This window comes from Trachurus japonicus, chromosome 22, assembly GCF_045865225.1.
Source record: "Trachurus japonicus isolate A0001 chromosome 22, Traja_1.0".
Classification (NCBI taxonomy): domain Eukaryota; kingdom Metazoa; phylum Chordata; class Actinopteri; order Carangiformes; family Carangidae; genus Trachurus; species Trachurus japonicus.
Window position 1 is genome coordinate 16,330,167 of NC_140928.1, and position 21,350 is coordinate 16,351,516.

General features: G+C 41.2%; 1 protein-coding gene across 14 annotated transcripts in view; it reads left to right on the forward strand.

The window, feature by feature from the left end:
• Nucleotides 1–20,451, forward strand: part of eml1 (EMAP like 1) — a 53,370-nt gene extending 32,919 nt beyond the window's left edge. For 4 of the 14 annotated variants that reach the window (XM_085768315.1, XM_085768322.1, XM_085768311.1 and 1 more), the window contains 21 exons: nt 2,145–2,283; nt 4,423–4,548; nt 4,757–4,785; nt 6,689–6,715; nt 9,567–9,696; nt 10,593–10,742; nt 11,848–11,917; nt 12,221–12,331; nt 12,424–12,519; nt 13,389–13,523; nt 13,689–13,788; nt 14,264–14,415; nt 14,886–15,011; nt 15,278–15,409; nt 15,623–15,690; nt 15,820–15,908; nt 16,248–16,345; nt 16,714–16,801; nt 17,861–17,956; nt 18,063–18,193; nt 18,299–20,451. In XM_085768315.1, the coding sequence (XP_085624441.1) occupies nt 2,145–2,283; nt 4,423–4,548; nt 4,757–4,785; nt 6,689–6,715; nt 9,567–9,696; nt 10,593–10,742; nt 11,848–11,917; nt 12,221–12,331; nt 12,424–12,519; nt 13,389–13,523; nt 13,689–13,788; nt 14,264–14,415; nt 14,886–15,011; nt 15,278–15,409; nt 15,623–15,690; nt 15,820–15,908; nt 16,248–16,345; nt 16,714–16,801; nt 17,861–17,956; nt 18,063–18,193; nt 18,299–18,424 (2,219 nt within the window). In that variant the 3' untranslated portion in view covers nt 18,425–20,451. Of the gene's footprint in view, nt 1–2,144; nt 2,284–3,496; nt 3,554–4,422; nt 4,549–4,756; nt 4,786–6,688; nt 6,716–9,566; nt 9,697–10,592; nt 10,743–11,847; nt 11,918–12,220; nt 12,332–12,423; nt 12,520–13,388; nt 13,524–13,688; nt 13,789–14,263; nt 14,416–14,885; nt 15,012–15,277; nt 15,410–15,622; nt 15,691–15,819; nt 15,909–16,247; nt 16,346–16,713; nt 16,802–17,860; nt 17,957–18,062; nt 18,194–18,298 lie in introns of all 14 variants that reach the window. The other 10 variants (XM_085768316.1, XM_085768323.1, XM_085768312.1 and 7 more) reach the window with 7 other exon arrangements.
• The last annotated feature ends 899 nt before the right edge of the window (nt 20,452–21,350 follow it).

The following is a 21,350-nucleotide window of genomic DNA, read 5'->3' on the forward strand; positions in this document are numbered from 1 at the left end:
CAGTTTGATTTGGGAGCTGGACGATGATGACTCAGACTCAGAGCTGCTTTCCCTCATTGTTCTCCACTTTGAGCTGCAGGGAGCCAGCAGCCTGCTCGACTCTGCTGAGGCACAGTGATCTGCTGTGGAAAGCTTAACGCAGACCCACAGTCTGTGTAAAGAGAGTCATGGACACACAGGAACGCACACATTCATCTTCTTTACCATGCTAACAAAATTACAACTTCAGTTTGCCCCTCCTGCTACATGAAAGATAACAGAGCAAAATGTCTGTGTGTAGGCCTGAGTGTGCCTGCATGTGTGTGTGTGTGTGTGTGTGTGTGAGTGGATGTGTGTCTCTGCTGGATGAAACCATGTCTATTAAATATTTATCACTGCAGATGAAGCTGCAGCTTGGATTTGTTATTCTGGGCTTGCCTAACTGGCCTGTGGTGTGTGTCTGGGTGTGTGCGTGTCTGTCTGTCTGCGCGTGTGCACATTTGACGTCTGTATGTGTGCATGCACCTTTTGTGTTATTGGACCCCCCTTCTACAATGTGAACATGAAGCATGTACATAGAACAATGATTGAACCAGAACAATATTCTCAAATGAAATGACTAAATTAAATTAAGCTCATTCAGATTTGGATCACAGACTCGACAGACAGTGTATGTGTGTTAACGTGTCTGTTATGTATATGTGTGTATCTCTTTGAACCCCCTCACTGAAGAGCATGGTAGCACTGCAGGGTGAGCACTGGATATGTGCATTGTATAAAGAATATACAAAATATCTCATCTACAGATAAAATAACAGTGAAGGCTCAATATTAGTTTATTATCAACAGTATTTTTTATAATAGGGCTGCAACTAACTATTATTTTCATTATTTCATATTATTTCATTGCCCAAACCACAAGATGACATCCACAAATGTCTTGTTTTGTCCACAAACCAAAGAGATGTTCAGTTTATTGTCATAAAGGAACAAGAAACCAGAAATATTCACATTCAAGAAGCTGAAGGCAGAGAATTTGGACTTTTTTCTTTAAAAACTACTCAAAACTGATTATTCTATTATCAAAATAGTAGTATACTATAATAGTTGTATAATTTAATAATCGATTAATTGTTGCAGCTCTAATAATAACGCGCAAAAAACCTCCACTTTTGAAATCTGAAGATTATTTTTATTAAGAATATTTATTTCAATTAAATATAATGTTTTTTGTGATTCTCATTACATTATAATGCCCTTTGAGTCAACTAACTAAACAGAGTAACACCACAACACTCCCAGTCTAACCATATACTATTCTTCTTTCTTCTTTAACTGAATTGAGAGATGAACCAATGCATGCTGGGAGACTTTGCACCACACATACCCTCCTGGGACACCTCAGTGTGTTAATATAAAATATATTTTATAGATGAATACTTCATCTTACAGTAGTTAAATCACGATAATACTATACACCAAGGAATGCAACCTCCCTGACCAGCATGCTGCATCGCCTTCTTCTCTGATGTTACTTTAATGTCACCATGGCAGCTGATGTTGATCACAGCCCAGTACCAAGCAGTTTTTGTTTGTTGGTTTTAGGGATGTCACAATTACTTGTTTTCACAATTAATCGCGGTATTAAACGCCACAATTAATTGATCGCAAAGATTCCTAAATACCGTCACTCTCCAAAAAAAGATTATGTATGAACCGTGTCAGCAGATGTTGCGCCAAAGTAAAAGGTAAATGCACAGATACTGGTCCATTTACCTAACGTAGCATTGAATTGGTAGGAGTTTAAATGCTAGAGTGTCATTTGTAATAAAAAAAAAAGATTAAAATTAACTTAAACATTTGGTATCGATGACAAGTTGAATATTTCAAACACTTCCCCTGGCGGATTAATAATTGGTCATATTTTAATAGATAGAATATTTTATAATTAGTCATGTATATTTGAACTATATTTGATTTTACACATTACAGTAATAGTGTTGTGAAATCAATTAATGCATAATAATTGTGATAATCGTAATACCGTGATTATTTCTCTGACAATAATCGTACCAAAAAAATCTATTATCGTGACATCCCTAGTTGGTTTGTTTGTTTGTTTGTTTTTCTCAACACGTCCCGCCGTTGTTCTTTTTTTCTTCCAGCCAGGCCAATGATTGCCACCCTGCCGTTACGGCCCACAGTAAACAACGGGACCATCCTACCAAAGAAAGGCAGCGGCACTCTGCCCTCCCCGTCCGGGTCTGGATCCAGGAAGGACACCAACACACCAGCCAGCAAGAGGTGAGGAAACGCAAACTGCAAACACTGCAGCTGAAATAAATCGAGGCGGAATCGAGTGGAAGTTGTTGTTGTGCTCCCTGCCAATTCCTGAAGAAGCCAGGTTGTTTTCATCACAGACATTTAATTTGTCTCGAGACATTTGTTTTGTCAGACCTCAGCCATAAACTGTCACATTTCTGGCTTTTTATCAGCCCAAGCCCCTGACATTGAACAAGGCTGATAAACAACAGAGAAACAGTATTGTCTCTGCTTCTCTGCCATGTGTGTGTGTGTCTGTGCTGTGTGTGTGTGTGTGTTTATACGTGAATGGGGAGCACAGGTTATCAATCTTGTCTGTCAGGGGAACAATAGCCTTTTTCCCATGTCTGGATGACATTACCATAATCAGATGAAGCCGAGCAGACAGAGGGGACCAGCTCTAGTCCAAACAGATGTTAACTCTCCTGAGGTGCTGTTTCCTTGTTTTTCCATATGTGTGTACTTTTATTTCTCCTTTGGGGATATTGTAAGACATTGAGAGATGATACTTTTTTAATGATCAGTCTTTCACCTTGAGACTTAGTGGAGAGGACAGTAAAGACATAGTTCCTGCAGATTGGAGTATAACCAGTATGAGGCTGGTGGATAGAAACAAACAGCAGGTGGGACAGTATGAAAGCAGGAAGTGTGATCAGGTCTGCTGTATTTCCTTGTTGTTCCTGGAGTCGGATTGTATTTCTCTGAATGGATTCAAGCTTAAAGTAGCTGACTCTTTCTACTAAGGTTTTCTGAACTTTGAACTTGTTCACAAAAATCATTGAATACTTCTTCAGCTAAAAGATTTTTGACTTTATGTTCGGTTATATAGTTATAATACCCACACAGAGGCACACAGAGGACATGACCTCAGCGTCCTAAATGCTTGGGTCTGAGTTTTGACTTCTGACAAAATGTGAAGGACATCTTCTTGACGTCTGTCTGTGATAACCACATTATCAGACGTATGCCAATGTTCATAAATCAACTTGAGATTGTAGATGACTGAGTTACAGCATCGTGGCCCGTCTCCCCTGTTTATCTTTACGGGCTGTGTCGTCTGTCTCTCCCATCTTTCCTGTCTGCATGTCCGTTCTCTTGTATTGTCCCTCTCTGATAACTTCCTGTCCTTTCCCCTATGATGTTATATCCTGTTTATGTCCCGTCCATCTACTGTGTGATGTCCCACTCCCTCCAGTCTGTCCAGTTTGTCCTCTCTGTCTCGCTCTACCAGAATTCTCTATCTGCCCCTGAGGTGAGAGGTTTCACCGAGTCACAGTACGACGTAACATCATCGCTGCATCACAGTCACGGCACTTAAACCACCATCATCATCATCATCATCAGTCATGACTGCAAATCAGCCAGAAAACAACATGAAAATTGTGACATTTTTCATGTTTCTATCATTTATCTCATCAGTAACATTCACTTTATGTCGTTTAAATCATCAATCTTCGCTGCAGTGTTTGTGTTTTTTATTGTCTGTAACTGGGATTAATCCAAACTGCAGATTGGTCACAATCCCATCAGTGTTGGCACACACACAGCAGCTTTCCCCAATGCCCTGTGGCCCAATTACTATGATTCCTCAGGGGATAACACAGCAAACAACAGTCTCTCTCACTCTTTTTTTTTACTCTGTTCTGCTCTTTACTGAACAAACACATGCAGGCTCTCCATCAGGGATAACAGCCACCAGCCAGTTTTAGGATCTGAATAGACTTTTCTCCCATAGGGTGGATTAGGTGACAGTGCCTACTGGCCATTGGATTGCTGATGGGGCCTTTTCATTGTTGTGAATAGGCAGGCTGTCGGCACCACCAATATGCAGATCTGCACAGGTCTGCACTGACACTGTAGCTGTAATCGCCAGTGGAGTAAACAGAGTAAAAGTGTGAGGAAACAATGAATATTCACATTTCCTCATTTCTTCAATAGTGCCAAGACTTCCCTCTAAAATGCTGTTAATATTAAGTAAGATCTGAGCTGAATCATCAAATAAATATGTGCTTTCAGAAGCCGTTTCTTACATAAAAACTTTTACCAGAGGATATTTTTAGAAAAGCTGCGTCAGGTGCTTTTATGACCCGTTTCTTACCCTGCCCCTTTCTTTCACCACAGCACTGTGAGGAGAGCCAACTCCAACGAACACGTGGGAACTCTCACGCGGAAAGATTCGGGCGACAAGAGCAACCGAACTCGCGCCGGATCCACCGGCAGCAATTCAAGCGGGAAAAGAAGTGACAGGTAACACAGACAGACATAATGATGTATCAGTTCCCCCCACACACGCTGTACTGTATGTCACTGACACTGTCCAAACAAGATAGTAGCCAAAGTGTGTTTTATATTCGATTTTCCCAGATAACACACCACTGCACTGTTTCAAATCATTGACGTACAGCAGATGTCGTTTGCTGATTGACAGCTCTGTGTTTACTCATTTACTTTGCAGCAAACAGAGGGACCCAGTGTTCAACGCAGGTAAGATCCACGGGCTGTTTTACGGCTCTGTAGCCTGACAGATATGGTAGTTTTCATGCCATTGATACAACCCACTGAGCCGTCACACCAGAGGCTCAGTGGTTCTCTGTGTCAAGGAGAACTGTAATTTATCGAGCTTTTGTATACTCCCAAAACAAGAAAGGGAAATCCATGATCTCAATTACACTTTGTGTCGGTGACGTGAACTGTTATATATCATGATTCATTCCTTAACTAGTAACCAGTCCACTTCATCCATTACTGCATCTTCACATTTAAATGTCTGTCTTTTCTTTTTAATACACTCTTTCTGCATCATTTAAGTCAAACCCCTGGCTGCACAGATTGAGATTTTCTCAGTTTAATTCAATGAAAGGTTAATTCCTGTATTTTCTCACCATCGTTAGCACTCATGAACCTTGAATTTGTCACCTCTGCTCTGCTGTATAGAGACAGAGCATAAGAGCAAACTGGACTCCTAAAGAGCATCCAAATTGTAAATGAACACTTGTTCCTGCGCTTTACTCAAACACAGAGACTCCTTAGATTAGCTTTTGTAGTTTACAGCATAAGGATTTCCAATGGCAACTAATTAACCTTACATGTGACCAATATCACCATGTGAAACTGAAAAAGCTCACCTTGCTTCCTTTGATGTGCAAATTGATTGAATCTCTACAGTAATAATGATTACAATCATACAAATAAATCAGAATTTCCTTGACACTTGAACACATCACCCTGCAACGTAGTCAGCGTAGGTTTTATACTGTTTCTTATCTTTTATCTGATTTTAACAAGAGTCCAGCCGTTTGTTGGTCATTTACAAGTAAAGACGGGAACAAAAGAAACAAGAGCATCTGAAAAAGACAGAGAGTCGACTTCCAGTTTACTGTGAGGTTATATTGTTTCCTCAGCCAGGCACCCGACAAGTGAACCAACTCCTACACAGTTTATTCTTTAAGCGAAAAGCAGGAAACACATGGTAACACGACAGGGGGGCTGAATATGAAATGAGATGAGTATTGATCAGAATTTCCATCTCTAGCATGGTATTGATTTTTGTGTAAATTGAACTGCTGTTTTCATTTAGTTTGCACACCTGGCTCCAGATTTCCCTTTCAGTTCAGGCTGCAAACACAACAAATCTTATTTAGACTCAGCTGGCTGGTCCAGTGTATGTAGTATTCTTCTTTTTCTAAGTTTGACGTCCAAATCCAGCAAGTGTGATCCACGCATGATCTTTGTATGTTCTCAAACAGTAGCCATCAGGTTATGAGATAGATCCAACTCTGGTAATAAATCATCCTGTCTTTGTGACTGTGACTTTTAAATATCTGCTGCTTCTGCGTCTGGCACAGGATGCTGACTAGGAAAACTGGGCTACGAGGATAATTGTATCTGCTGTACAGCAATTAATGGACATTTGAATTCATTATAGACCAATAAGCTCCTGCAAAACAGCGCCATCGGGGCGGTATCATGGACATAAACTACCGCTGGGTGACAATTAACCAATACACATGCTAATTGCAACAGTTACTTCTGCCAATATTATGTTTAGCTGCAATACATGGGGAGATTAAATGCAAAGTGATTTAGTTGATTCAAAAAGTTGAACCAGTTGAACCAGTAAGACTTTAAATTGAAAATGTGCATCAGAAAAAGTCAAAAATCTTAATGTAGAGAGAAATTTAATAATCTACTCACCACATAGGAGCAGAGGGTGGGACACCGTCACCCAGGAAACGGGCATCGATTGATTAAGAGCATTCAGGACAGATCCTGCGGTTCATTAACACCAGGCAGTGCAAGTGCACTGATTTTAGGACAGACCAGGAAGTGAGGAAGCCATGCCACCCTCACCTGGTGCTTGTGTCTCTCTCTCTGTGACCTTTACAAGGGATGCGACGTGTGACCCACTGCAAAGGTAGGCTGGCCCCTCCCCCAAACCCCGCTCATGCCCACAAAACCTCCGGCCTCCACAGCTCTCTGAACAGTGCAGATTTTGATGTTTGTAAATACAATACCTCTGCTCTGAGGAGAACCTGGACTTTTATTTTTAAATTTTAATTCATATGTTCTATTTATTTTTCATTTTTTTGCCTTTTTTTCCCGAGATTCCTCCAGTGCAGTGATCAGAGAGCTGTCCAGACAGGGGCAGGAGTGGGTCGACAAAGTGTGTGTGTGTGAAGCTGCCCACCCTTTAATCGTTTTGAGACTGAATTAACTAACACACCAACACCCCCCCTAACTTCACTCAACGCTGCATCAGTGTGTGATTGCAGTGTTTGCCGTTCACTTGTGTGTCTCCACACATGTTGTTCGACTGCGGAAGAAGCTTCTGCTTCCCCAGACGTGTGTCTGTTTGCTCACAGCCTCACTTTTCGCTAGTAGGCATTTAATCCTTGTCACCATAGTAACAACACAAAGATTTCTGACACTGGCTTCCTCGCAGTCGCTTTGAGAATTTCTGCGAACTCTTTAAATCCTCTCTTCTGAGATTCCTCGCTGCAGTTCAGAGCAAGTAGATTTGCCACAGCTCTTATTATCTTCCTGCCCTTTAAAATGAATATTTGCATTACAAACACATTCAGTCTCTTTTTGGAGGTAGTTCCTATTGCAGTCTGTTTGATTTTACTGCTTGTAGTTTTTTCACGCAGCCTGAAGTGTCGTTTGTTTGTGTGTAGGCTTAGTCCCCCTCAGCAAAGTATTCACAAAGCTGAAAAAAAAGAAGAAAAAAGACTCTTTACATTAAAGCCAAGTTCATTTCCTCACAGAATATTATTGTTTACTCAGTTTTGTTACAGGACAATAAACCCTTCAAATAACCAACCCCAGCATTTTAACTCTGAAAGCTTCTAGACCATTGGTTCCCAACATTTCTGGCTGATGACCCCTTAAAATGAAACACACCCTCGTAGCAGGACACAAGACCTCCGTGTGTTGAGTTTGACACAAAATGTTTTTTCCCTCAGTATCTCAGATTGTTTCATCTGAATAAAGAAGTTAAAGAATAATCTGTATTTGTTAAACATTTTCCTAGGAGTTTGTTCTTTGGTGCTCCTCAAAGGGAAAGTTAAAACTTCTTTAGTCAAACCCTGAGCAGCTCTTTGTTACTGGAAACCTTATTCTCTATATTTGTGAAGATTATAAATTCCCCAAATGACACACTTCTTTCCAGCTTTGTTTTACTTTTAAGTAACAGACAAGTAAAATGAATCATAACCAAAACAATAAATGAAATAATAATCTCCAATAGTAGCATATTATTATTATTCTTTTCTCCTCCATTAATTATCTTTTGACTCCTTGCATGGATCCTGAGCAACATGTTGGGAACCACTGATTTAGAGCAGCGAGGCAGGATGTTACTTGCTGGTACTTTAAACCAAATGCTGCTTTTTAAGAAGATCCCAATGAATCTATGTTCATTATTATTGATAATATTATTTATTTTAATAAGCGACATGCTGGTGGTTTATAACAGGAGTCACTTCCCCTAGTTTCCCGTTCATAGTTTGTGTCCTTTAGTAAATATGACACAAAAGAACGACCATTACATCTGTCTAATTTATGATATTATATCTCTTGATCCTTCCTGTCCCCTGCCACCCAACCGGCCCTGACAACCTCCACCACCCCTCTCCATCATCTGCTCCCTTCTCACCTACATTTATAGTCACAGTACAGATTTACCTCAGCCGCTCTGCCAAACAGAAGGAGACCAGCAGCCCTGTGGCTTCAGCCGTGACAGCCCGTTCTGCTGCCAGCCCCCATCAAACCTCAGAGAGCGTCAAGGCCAGCGTGGCCAGAAAGGGCGGCGCCACCAAGGTGCCCCCGGTCAGAAAGACCCCAAGTTTTAACCTTCAGCTCAGGAACTCAGGGAGTTTGTCTTCATATTCTGCTCTTGATACACCAAGCTACCGCAGCCCCATCAAATCCCCCAGCCAGTACTTCCAGATTTGTTACTAGTTGTTGTTGCAAGTTTATTTCAGTCAGCAAACATCTGTACCATTGAACCCACCGACCGTATACAGGTCTACTGCCGTCCACATGCCCTCTGTTACCAAGGACTCTTCAGAGAGATCACAGGTTTTATAGCATCACCTAATAAACAAGTGTACAAGCAAGTAATGGACAAACAACTGAGTAAATAAGTCCTTTACTGTCGTTATTTTCTTCTTACCCGTTTTGAAGAAAACAAGGTTCATTTTGTTTATTTATTTCTGCATGATTTATTTTCAGCGTTAGCATGTTTTAAATTGAAGAGGGTTTCTTATTATCCCATTTTCTAAGCTTGAATCTGTTTTTTTTTTCTTTCTTGTTTTGTGTACTCATAACAAATCCATTTGCTCTGCTTGTGTCCGCACTTTATGTTGGTTAACCTCTGCTGTGAGCTGAATATTTATGAGTTGTGGGAGTTTTTAACAAACTGTTTGCAGTTGATTTTGTGCTCTTTGTTGTCATAAAAATGTGTTGAAAATGACTAATAAAGTCAGTGAAAAAGCTGATTTGTTTGTCTTTGCAAATTCTGTCATTTGTTGTCTGTAATCAAGACTTCATTGCAGTAAAAAAAAAAAAAATCACATCATCTCATTTCACTCCATTATCCCCTAATCTTGTCATCCATTCAACATTGTCACCTTTATATTCACATCATAATGGCACATTGTGTTAGGATCTAGTGTTAGATACCATAGAAACTGACATAATTCCACCATATTTGTGTGTTTCTACATGTATATCATCTAATTCACCCTTGTCTTTGCTTTTTCTAGAGGAGGGTTATGTGAAAATGTATTTGAAGGGTCGTCCCATCACCATGTTCATGCCCAAAGACCAGGTGGAGGGCTACTGCCTGGAGGCCAGAGGAGAGCTGCCCAGCAACAAACTCAAACTGGACTGGGTGTATCCTTACTGCAGCAGAGTCATATTACCTGTGTAATACCACCTTCTTTTATTATTTTTTAGCTCTAATAAAAAGTTAGAATACTATCCTATTTTTGATTGGGAATGTTTTCGAAAAGTCGCCGTCTGCAAAAACTAAAATCCAGGTTGTCCCTGTGATGTAGGTGAGAGAGGAAACTACGGATGTGATGTCTCAGATATATTTTCACCGTGAAGCGCTGGCACAGGCAGAGCCCGGGCTCATGGCTCTGTCGCCTGCAGTCAGTAATAACCTGCATAAACAGTCAGCAGCTCCTCTTGTGCTCTTTTATTTTTATTTTGTTTCAAGTCTGGCTTTCTCTCTTCCTTTCATTTGTCGCTGAAAGAATGGATGTAGTGTGCTGTTAAATTCAGCAGAAACCCAACGGGGAAAAGGCTGTAAGGGAAACAAAGAAATGATTAAATCTATGAAGGAAAGCGCACACACACACACACACACACACACACACACACACAGCGAGAAAATAGAACTATAAGCTGCATGTATTGTGTATGCTGAATCCTCTACGATGACAGTTGGATTATGAGAATAAATGTGACATTACACCTGCTATTTCAGCTCTAGGCAACACAATAGATCTGTAACTTTTTCACCCATAGTTTTGGGGCTGCAGTTATTTTCATTATTGATTAAATTGCCAGTTATTTTCTTGATTAGACACTTGGAAACTGCAAAATTCCTGAAGCTTTTCTTGGATATCTTGTCCAAACATCAGAGATATTTAGTTTGATATTAGTCTGATATTCTGCTTGAGAAACATTAAGTTACTGAATTGAATAGTTGAATAGCTGCAGATGGATTCATTGTACCAGCGCGACTTTGGATGTTACTTTTACTTGACCTTCTTGATATCCAGCTACGGTTACCGTGGTCGAGACTGTCGCTCCAACCTTTACCTGCTGCCCACCGGGGAAACGGTGTATTTCATTGCCTCGGTGGTCGTCCTCTTCAATGTGGATGAGCAGCTGCAGAGACACTACACCGGACACACAGACGACATCAAATGGTAAGAGACCCATGAAACTGAAGAGCTGGCTTCCATGTAAATGTGCTGCTGCAGTCCACGCTGCACCTTTCATCTCTTTTCCCCCCGCTAGAGTCGATATTTTCGCCCCACCTCTACAGTCCTGACAGCCTGTGGAGGAGATTCACAGCTTTTCTTTTCCTCATGCCTAATGAGAGCACAAAAACAGGTTGCAGTATGCCACAAGGAAGATTTCACAAAGATATTTTTGACTGGTCTGTAGTTGTGTACCAGTCTTGGTTCTGCTCCTCTCAGGGTATAACTATGAGGAAACCACAGCCATTCTTTTCCAAAATCAAATTTTCTGTTTGTCATTCTTTGTTTTTTGGGAAGAATTCAATAGTTACAAGGACGATTTACTTGAGATTTTCAGCAAACATTTTCTGTCGGGGAATTGGAGCTGAGCGGTTGGATGCAGCGTCTCGGTCAGCCAAAAAGTGTCAATTTACTGTACCCAGAATTCATTGTAACGCAGTCAAGCTGAAGATAGTCAAGAACTAAACTACTTTGTGCAACAGATGAATTCATCCCCTGTCTATCCGAAGTCTGAGTATTTGTTATATTTAAGCCTTAATCATAGCTTGTGTAACCATAGCATCTGATTATTGTTGCAGGAAAAACTAAAAGTAACAGACAAACAGGTGTATTCATGTTTTCTGTGCAAGTTATTCTGCACAGACGTCTCTCTGTCTGAGAGTATCCTTGAGCTGGCTCTGTCATAACTGTTACCACACACTGAGGTTAATAAAGTTTCTAGTTAGTAATCAATCATGGCTTTGGATTACAGCACAAAGGGTGGGCTGCAGACAGATTCTCACTCTCACATCCTGCGAGTGTTGCTACACTGCTACAACCCAAAATGGGATGAATTCATCTTAAACTGTTTCATTTCCCCTACACATTAGTACAGACAGCGTGTGGTAGCAGCGGTGAATATTATATTCAGAGCTTTAGAAAGCTCACTCACCAGACGCTGGCTTTCATGTTCTGCCAGCACGTTGCTCATCTTTATTCAAATGGTCCTTTTGATGTCGAAAGAGCTTTTAAATGTTTTCATGTCTGTTTCTCGCGTCCTTCTCTTCTCCAGTCTGGCCGTCCACCCCGACAAAATCACCATAGCAACTGGACAGGTGGCGGGCACCTCTTCAGATGGAAAAGTAAGTGAGAACTCCTGCAGATTTTTTTTATCACTTAAACTTTCAGGGTCTGATTTATTGTCATAATAAGGAGTTATGATTTAGATATCTTCTTGATGCAGTGACGTTCAGGCAGTTCTGCTAAATAAATAGACTGAGAAATTGAAACACTTTCGCACTGCGCTCACTTAAACACTCGCTGAATCCAGTTAACGCCTCAGTAACTTCCTGCATAATAAACCTTGCATCGCATCATGCTGATGATACATCTCTCCTGCTGTTGTGCCCATGTGTGTCCGTATGTGTGCGTTTCTTCCTTGACAGCAGCTGGCTCCTCATGTTCGAGTGTGGGACTCAGTCAGCCTCAACACCCTCCATGTTCTAGGTGTAGGCTTCTTTGACCGAGCACTGGTCTGCTTGTCTTTCTCCAAGTCGGTAAGGATGATCCACTGACACCTTTAATAAAGACTTTTAAACTCCTGTGACTTTGTTTTCTGGCTCCTCACCTGTCTGCTTCTGTCTGTCAGAACGGAGGAAACACACTGTGTGTTGTAGACGACTCCAACGATCACGTCCTGTCTGTTTGGGACTGGCAGAGAGAAGACAGACTGGCCGAGGTCAAGGTACGGAATATTTTTTTTAGGGCCGGGACTTTAACGCGTTAATTACGATTAATTAATTACACAAAAATTGACGCGTTAAAAAAATTAACGCATTTTAATCGCGAGAGAGGCGGCAGTTTGAGAGGCTGACTGGCAGAGATGAGAGCTGGTGAAACGCTAGCATGGTTATTTAAAACACCATCTCTGATCTCTGCCTGCACATAGATACACAGACACGGGCGCACGCTAAATGCGCTATATAGCGCTAATTGCTCAGCTGCAGGGCTATATCTATGACCTGTCACTGTCACAGGTGCATCTCATCTCATTATGATAGGACTTCACCCTCAGAGCTGTCTGTCTTCAGACTGTCCTGACCTGTCCCTGAACATCACACAGAGACAACATGGAGCTGCTGTGTGATTGGTTACTGAGTTTTATTAATGTTTACATCAGGCTGAGTTCAACAAATCAGTTTATGCTGCTGTGATTTAAGCAGCCTAGTTAAATACTACAGTAATCATCATAGTGTATTGGAAGGAAAGACCATTTAATCAAATATCGATTAATGAATTAATCGATAATTTGCATCCCTAGTCTGTTGGTCTTGGTTAAGTACCACCTTGAATGCTTAAGCTTATGTATTCAGTCATTCAATGGTATACTAAAATCCATGTGAAAAAAAAATGCTTCTCACTGTTCTCAGGTCAAATATTTATATGCGATTAAAATGCGATTAATTGCGATTAATTAATTACAAAGCCTCTAATTAATTTGATTAATTTTTTTAATCGAGTCCCGGCCCTAATTTTTTTGTATGTGCAAATATGCACACACTTCCAGTTCCTCTCACACCAAACGTATTTTTTGTTTTATGTGCTTCGGTTTAGAGCTCCAATGAGTCAGTGTTTGCTGCAGACTTCCACCCGACAGACAGCAACATTGTCGTCACCTGCGGCAAGTCACATCTGTACTTCTGGAACCTGGAGAAAAGCATGCTGGTCAAGAAGCAGGGCCTGTTTGAGGTAAGTCACCTCATATGTCAGGGTCGTAAAGCAATAAAGTTTCATACGGAGACACAAATTCAATCATGGCATCCTGTGATGTGATGTCCATGTATAAGGACACGTAGAAAACAAATGCTAGTCTGTAGCAAACATTAATATGATGCGTGTGTTCTGGTTTTGCAGAAACAAGAGAAGCCGAAGTTTGTGCTGTGCGTGACCTTTGCAGAAAATGGAGATGCTATAACGGGAGATTCAAGTGGGAACATCCTGGTGTGGGGAAAAGGTAAACAACGTTCCTCAGAGACACAGTGTTACAACCCGTGTGTTTTAGTGGCAATGAAGGCAGAGGCAGAGAAACAGGGAGTTTATAAAAGGTTTCCAGGGTTAAAAATTGTCTCCAGAACATTTTTTTTAAATGAATCAAGAGACAAAACCTCAAAAAGAAAAAGCCAAAGAATGTGTTTGTGGTGATAAGCTCAAAGATGTCTCATTGTGCTGGAGCTGTCAGGAGATCAGGGATCAGGACGAGGTCAAACCAAGGATAGAACAAGAGCTGGATCTTATGAGCGAACAATCAGAGGAAGAAGTGCACCTCTCTTTTACCCTCTCCAGCGCCATGATCTCTCTGCCTCTGATTTATCTATCGATCACTCTGTCTGATCGTCTGACAGACGACACTTAATCTGCCCCCGTCGAGCAGCCGACCTTTGTGTCCGACCGTACCTTCTCATCCATCTCATCCCATCTCCGTCACGCAGGCACTAATCGTATCAGCCACGTCATCCAGGGAGCTCACGAGGGCAGCATCTTTGCCTTGTGCATGCTGAGGAACGGCACGTTGGTGTCTGGGGGTAAAGACCGCAGGCTCATTTGTTGGGACAACAGCTACCAACAGATACAAACGGTGGAGGTGAGAAAAAGTTCAATAAAAAAATATGAAAACCAAAAGATTTAAAAGTTGAAAACATAAATTAAGTTTAGTTTACTTTAGTTTGAAGGTGATTTTTCTTCTGCTCAGCAGTGAAGCTCTACAGCATCCTAATGATCTGATCAGCTCTAACCTCATTCTGTTATTTTGGATTATTAAGTTATTAACTGCATATCTGTCTCCTTTTGAAGTAGATCTCGGTCTCTTATTTTTGCCCCCCGCCTGAGGCAGCACACTCTGCATTCTGCACACTTCACCACATCATACATATTTCAGAAGATGAAATGGTTTTGCACTCTCAGTGAGATTCATAGGCATTTATAGTGATGAGAATTATGGATCACTCGTGTCTTATTTGCTCTGAGGGGACCTCATTGTGCAGTTAAATGGTTTTTTTTATGGCAGATGTCCAGGTGAATAGATGGTTATTATGATATTATTTTCTTCCGCAGGTGCCTGAGTTGTTTGGTCCCATCAGGACCATAGCGGAGGGCAGAGGGGAGAGCGTGCTGATCGGGACCACCAAGAACTTTGTTTTGCAAGGCAGCTTGGATGGAGAATTCATACCAATTACACAGGTGGCCCACTGTCAAATGTTTTATTTCCTGACAAACAGTCCACAACTACAAAGAAATAACAGGGAAAAGCAGCAATTTGATTATCAGTTATAATAATTACTAATTAGGTTTCTGACAGATCCGTTAAACCACTAATTGTTACAGTTCTGCTACAGTGTGTTCAGGCTTAATTACTTGTGTTTTGAAGTCTCTGATGTTGAAGCATATGAAGAATTAATAAAACTTAAAGAAGAAATCTTAAAGAGACCTTCCTCTCTCCTCACCAGGGTCATCTAGATGAGTTGTGGGGTCTGGCTGTTCATCCCTGGAAGCCTCAGTTCCTCACCTGTGGGTATGACAGGCAGGTCAGCCTGTGGGACTCCAGCACCCATCAGCTCATCTGGAACAAGAGCATGGAGGTAAGATTAGTCAACACTGCCCCCCAGGGGTCGGTCATGTGAAATACACAGTGCCCAACAAATGAAATGCTACTGCGAGTGGATCAGGAACTACTTAGTCATTTCTAAAGACCTTGAGAACCTTCACAGATTTTACATTTTGCAGCCAAAGCACCATCAACATGACTTCTCCTGTCTTTAAACATCATCCACTGTGCTTTTTGTTTCTGACAGGATACTGTCCAATCAGCAGGCTTTCACCCATCTGGAGCTGTGGTTGCCATAGGAACCCAAATTGGCAGGTAGGGTAGACGTAATTTATTTTATTGGCTGTTCAATCTCTAAAGCGTTACAGTCAAAGGAAAGTTACAAGAAAGCAGATTTGAATGATGAGCAGCTGGTTAAGCAACAGTCTGTCACTAATCCTGCAGGTGGCTGGTGCTGGACACGGACTCGAAAGATTTAGTCACGGTGCACACAGATGGGAATGAACAGCTGTCTGTTATGCGCTACGGGCCAGGTATGTTGATAACAGTATGTTTCCCCTGAGCATGCAGAGTGCTGGCCACACAGTCAAATCAAATAACAATTTAAATTTCAGAGAATAATGTTCCTAAAAGTGTAACAATGTGGCTTTGGCCTGAACATGAACCCCAGTGTTACCTAAACAATATCAAATGATTGAACAAAGCATTTAACGTCCTACTAGGATGATATCACACTGTGGCCCTTTCTCCTGAGTGTGAAGAAATGTGTGCAAACCCATCAACATTGATTATGGAGTTCATACAGTTATACATGATGTAAACATTTGTCTTTTGATACCAATGATCCTCCTGTCCTCTTTCATTTTGTTTAGATGGTAACTTCCTGGCCATCGGTTCCCATGACAACTACATCTATATCTACGCTGTGGCAGAAAATGGGAGGAAGTACAGTCGAGTGGGGAAGTGCTCGGTGAGCACCTGTATTTATACTCCCCCCTACTTCCATGGCTTCTTTATTTTTAGTTCCTCCCCACATCCACTTTATATTTAGTTCCCTCCTCGCCTCTATATCTGGGCCTCGGCTCTGTACACTTTGTCCTCACTGTGTGTTGATGGAGAAGCTTTAAAATGATAAATGACAGCGAGCTGAGTCATGTGGTGCTGTGTCTATGTAAACACAATGATTAAGGGCTGCTGTATCGACTTGGATCAGCATTTCTAGGATTATCTATGGTGCTTGAAATACCACATTTACTCCACTGCAGCAATGTTGTCGAGTTAGTTGTGTTGCTATGAATTGTAGATCGTCTGACTTGGTCCTGTTGTGTCTTATCTCAGGGTCACTCTAGTTTCATCACCCATTTGGACTGGTCAGTGGACTCCCAGTATCTGGTGTCAAATTCAGGAGACTATGAGATACTGTACTGTAAGTGTGATCCCCACCATCCTCTCACACACAGGTCGATGTTTGTGTGATATGTGTCCGATAGAATAATGAGGGAAAATGCTGCAACATGCATTAGAGAGCAGCAATACAAAAGTTTTCTGCATATGTTTTCTATTTTTGGCTTAGTATGTTCTGTATAATAAAGGAAACTTTTCATATAGATAAACAAGTTTTAAAGGGATAGTTCAACATTTTGGCAAATTGGCCCATTGCCATAATCGCTATAGTCATAGCAGTAGGTTCATTACCTTTAATTGTAGGTGTAAGCTATTTTCAGTACGGCGGAGCGCAGCAGCAGGCTGCTCAGAGCTAAGCTATGGAGGCTAACGGAATTTCTTGGTTTCCCTCATTAAACTCATCAAATTCAACATCCCAAAACTCCACAGCGCTTTTGTAGACAAGTTGTGACCTGCACAACCACCACGCTATGAGATAATGACGGAACGATACGAAACGGAGCCGTTTTCAAGGTAAATACAGGGTAAATACGGAGACTGCTTGCTGAAAAACTGTCCCTGAACGCAACGCGCATCAGCGGTTTTGTATGAATTTACCTCGAAAACGGCTCCGTTTCGTATCGTTCCGTCATTATCTCATAGCGTGGTGGTTGTGCAGGTCACAACTTGTCTACAAAAGCGCTGTGGAGTTTTGGGATGTTGAATTTGATGAGTTTAATGAGGGAAACCAAGAAATTCCGTTAGCCTCCATATCGTAGCTCTGAGCAGCCAGCTGCTGCGCTCCGCCGTACTGAAAATAGCTTACACCTACAATTAAAGGTAATGAACCTACTGCTATGACTATAGCGATTATGGCAATGGGCCAATTTGCCAAAATGTTGAACTATCCCTTTAACACTTTTTAAAAACTTTTAAATTTCTTGTGAAGCAAGTGTTGGCAATTACTAGATTAGTATCAAATTATCAAAATCATGTCAAAATGACTCATGCATGATTTTAAGCATAGTGCACAGAGGTGTTAAATTTAAAAGCATTTGTGCCCTTGATGCCGATTGGTTCGTGTGTGTGTGTGATTTCCCAGGGATCCCATCAGTGTGCAAGCAGGTGGTCAGTGTGGAGACCACCAGGGATATTGAGTGGGCCACTTACACCTGCGCTCTGGGCTTCCATGTCTTTGGTAAGACTGAGCTCCCTCCCCTCTGCTCCTCTGTGTGTTTTAATGTTACGTCAACAACAGCACTAAACAGGACACTCTGCTGCTTCCTCCTCCTCCTCCTCCTCAGGCCTGTGGCCCGACGGCTCAGACGGCACCGACATCAACGCCGTCTGTAGGTCCAGTGACAAGAACCTCCTGGTTACAGGAGATGACTTTGGGAAGGTCCATCTCTTCTCTTACCCCTGTTCACAGTTCAGGGTAAGATATGCTAGTGTAGTATGATGTCATGCATAATAAACATCTCAGTAATATTGAGAGGGAAACGCAAGTTCTTGTAAAACGTTTTCTTTTCGTTGTTTGCAGGCTCCAAGCCATGTTTACAGTGGCCACAGCAGTCACGTGACCAACGTAACCTTCCTGCATGACGACAGCTACCTGGTGTCGACTGGAGGGAAGGACATGAGCGTGATGCAGTGGAGAATAGTCTGAGTAGAACAGAAACAGACACTGTCGATGAAACTGCTGCTGGGGACCTGAAACCCAGCCGAACCGAACTGAACTGCACTAAACTGAACCGAACCAAACTTAAATTAACTCAGATGCTAAAAAAGAGGTGGATCTGACTGAACTGAAAGTGAGGTGACAGCAGAAGAACTTGCGTCCTGAGGTTTCCTTCCTGATCTGCTCTCACATCCCAAATGAGATGAACTGGTAGAGGTGTTATGTGCGGTTGCTTGAAATACAAAAAATCCTGAATATTTCTCCCATTTTCTTTATTCACACTACATGTCAAACAAAAAAAAATCTCTCTCTCTCTCTCGCACTGTAGCCTAGTCACCAATGACACGATATGAAACAAACGGATCAAATCCAATGAAACAGAACCAAAGGCTCTGACTTTCTGACTGCATTTGTACAGTTTGGCTTTCACTGCTCTTGTATCGTGCACGCTCCTGCCACAGATAACGGACTGAATAGGTTTGTTTTTGCTGCCTGTTCCAGACTAGATATCACTAAGCTGGAGATCCAAGAGCCCTGGGACAAAAAACTGTGTACGGAAAGAAAGAAGATAGAGATTTTAAACTTTCTTTTATTTTGTATTTAACAACTCAGGAAAGCCCTAGTGAAGCAGGACCCCTCCCCTCTTATTAACATTGACATATCAGAGCAAGTCTCTGGCCACCCTACTGTAAAAACATTCACTAAAATATTCAGACAGCCAGGTATTTGAATCAGACATTACTGATTTATTTGCATCAACTAATTAATTATTAAAGCTACATAAACAGTCAGGGCTGATGCTGAATTTGGTGCAAGGAGAATAATATAGTTGAACATGGTTTTATTTCAGTCAGATATGATGTCATTCATCATTGTGTTATTCATGGTGATGAAAAGTTGCATTATCTGGGTTAAAAATTAGGATTTTAACCGTTTTCAGCAAAATTATTGGAACTTTTCTAATTATTTGTGCTTCCAGGTCTTAAAAAAATATGCTTTTCCTATTATTTATTGACCATGATTCAAACCCTCCTCTGCCAACATCAGTTCCTCTGAGTTGTTGCCCATGATAAAAAAACCCCAGTTTGTCCCAGATGTGTAAATATACAGAGAGGCTCAACAGATATGAGAAAAACATGGGTGAACATATGGTATTTGATACTGTTTACAGTTGTTGTTGTTTTTGTTATTTCTTCTGAATGACTTGTTGAACGTTTCCTTTGCTGCGAGGTGTAAGGAGAAGGAGAATCAGAATCAAGCATGTACTGGTACTGTTTTGTTTTTTTTGTTTTTTTTTTCCGATGATGTGAAGCCTTTTCAAACCTGTTATCTCCTCACACTTTGTTGCACCCAGATCAGTTTATGAAGGAGAAAGATGAGACCATTACACTGTAACTGTTGAAGTCTGATGTGCTCCTCCTCAGGTGTGCACCATCGGTCACTGGCAAGATATTTAACTGAACTGAACCCTCTTGAGGTGTTTTATTGTTTTTTTTCTATTTTGCACTGCTTCAGCCTGATGAACACACAGCAGGTGGATCAAACAAATCACCACTTCACACTTCCTGGAGTTTCCCATAAACTGATGTCTGCTTTCTCAACTTTCCAAGCTGTGTACCATCCCGTCAGATCGTCTATAGTGTGGTTCATAGCCTGTCTCACTGTGTCACATCGTATGGTTAACGACAAACCCGGACTACTCACATGCATGAATAACTACAATAACGTGATCATTTATCACAGGGTTAAGCTGACTTTAGTGTGACCACCGCTGCCGCTGATACGAGGCACGTCGGTGTTGTTTTTGAATTCCAGGTGGGTTGACTGATTTGTTGGAGTTGTATTTATCAGGAAAACCACTGACATCAAACAGCAGTGATAGAAAGTCACCACTCCACAGAGTGAATGTAACATGATTTGTCTTACCACTAAACACTTTGGGGCTGCAGAAACAGAGCAGCCTTCCATTGGACACTTAACATTTGTCTGAAAGTAAATGCAACATGAAATTCCTATGATGCTGTGTCTTATATTTCCCAATTTCTGATTTTTGTTTTTTTCATATTTGAATATGTTGTCTGTCATCAAAGTCCAAAACAAGTGTTATGAGTAAATATAGTGCACTTTAATGTAGTTGCAAGATGTTTTTCCTTGATAAAATGACATTATATAGTGCTAAAATACATTTTTCAGAAGAGCACACTGTATAAAATATTACATAGGAGTATATACAGCTCTGGAAAAAATTAAGAGACCACTCCTAAAATGATCAGTTTCTCTGGTTTTACTATTTATAGGTATGTGTTTGAGTAAAATTAAATTAAATTAATTTTTGTTTTATTCTATCAACTACCAACAACATTTCTACCAAAATTGAAAAAAAAAAAAAAAAAGGTAATTTAGAGCTTTTAATGGCTAATGACTAAACTAGTCTAAATAACAAAAATATCAAGTCTTTTTAGACCTTGAATAATAATAATAATGCAAAGAAAACATGTTCATATTTATTCCTAAAGAACACAGCAAGAATATTTTAACTCAGGAAAAGAAAAGAATGACTGTCATACATGTAGAGATGCTTTTAAGAAACATTTTGTGAAAGTGGTCTCTTTATTTTTTTTTCCAGAGCTGTATATATGATATGCTTTGCAACTTATAGAGGTGGGGTTGGGGGGGCGTCAGCGAGCTGCATGTGTGCGTCTTCCCCGCAGGTGGGCAGCATTGAGCCGGTCTACTCCCCCTCCTCCTCCTCCTCCTCTTCCTTCGCACGCCGTATTAGCATTTTCCCCCCCAAATCTCTCCACCTCACCAAAACACTCCGAATGGGAAGAAAATATGGCATGAGGGAGGCGGCGGCTGACGACCACCGTTCACCGTCTTCTACCGAGCGCGAAGCCCGACTGACCATGGACTT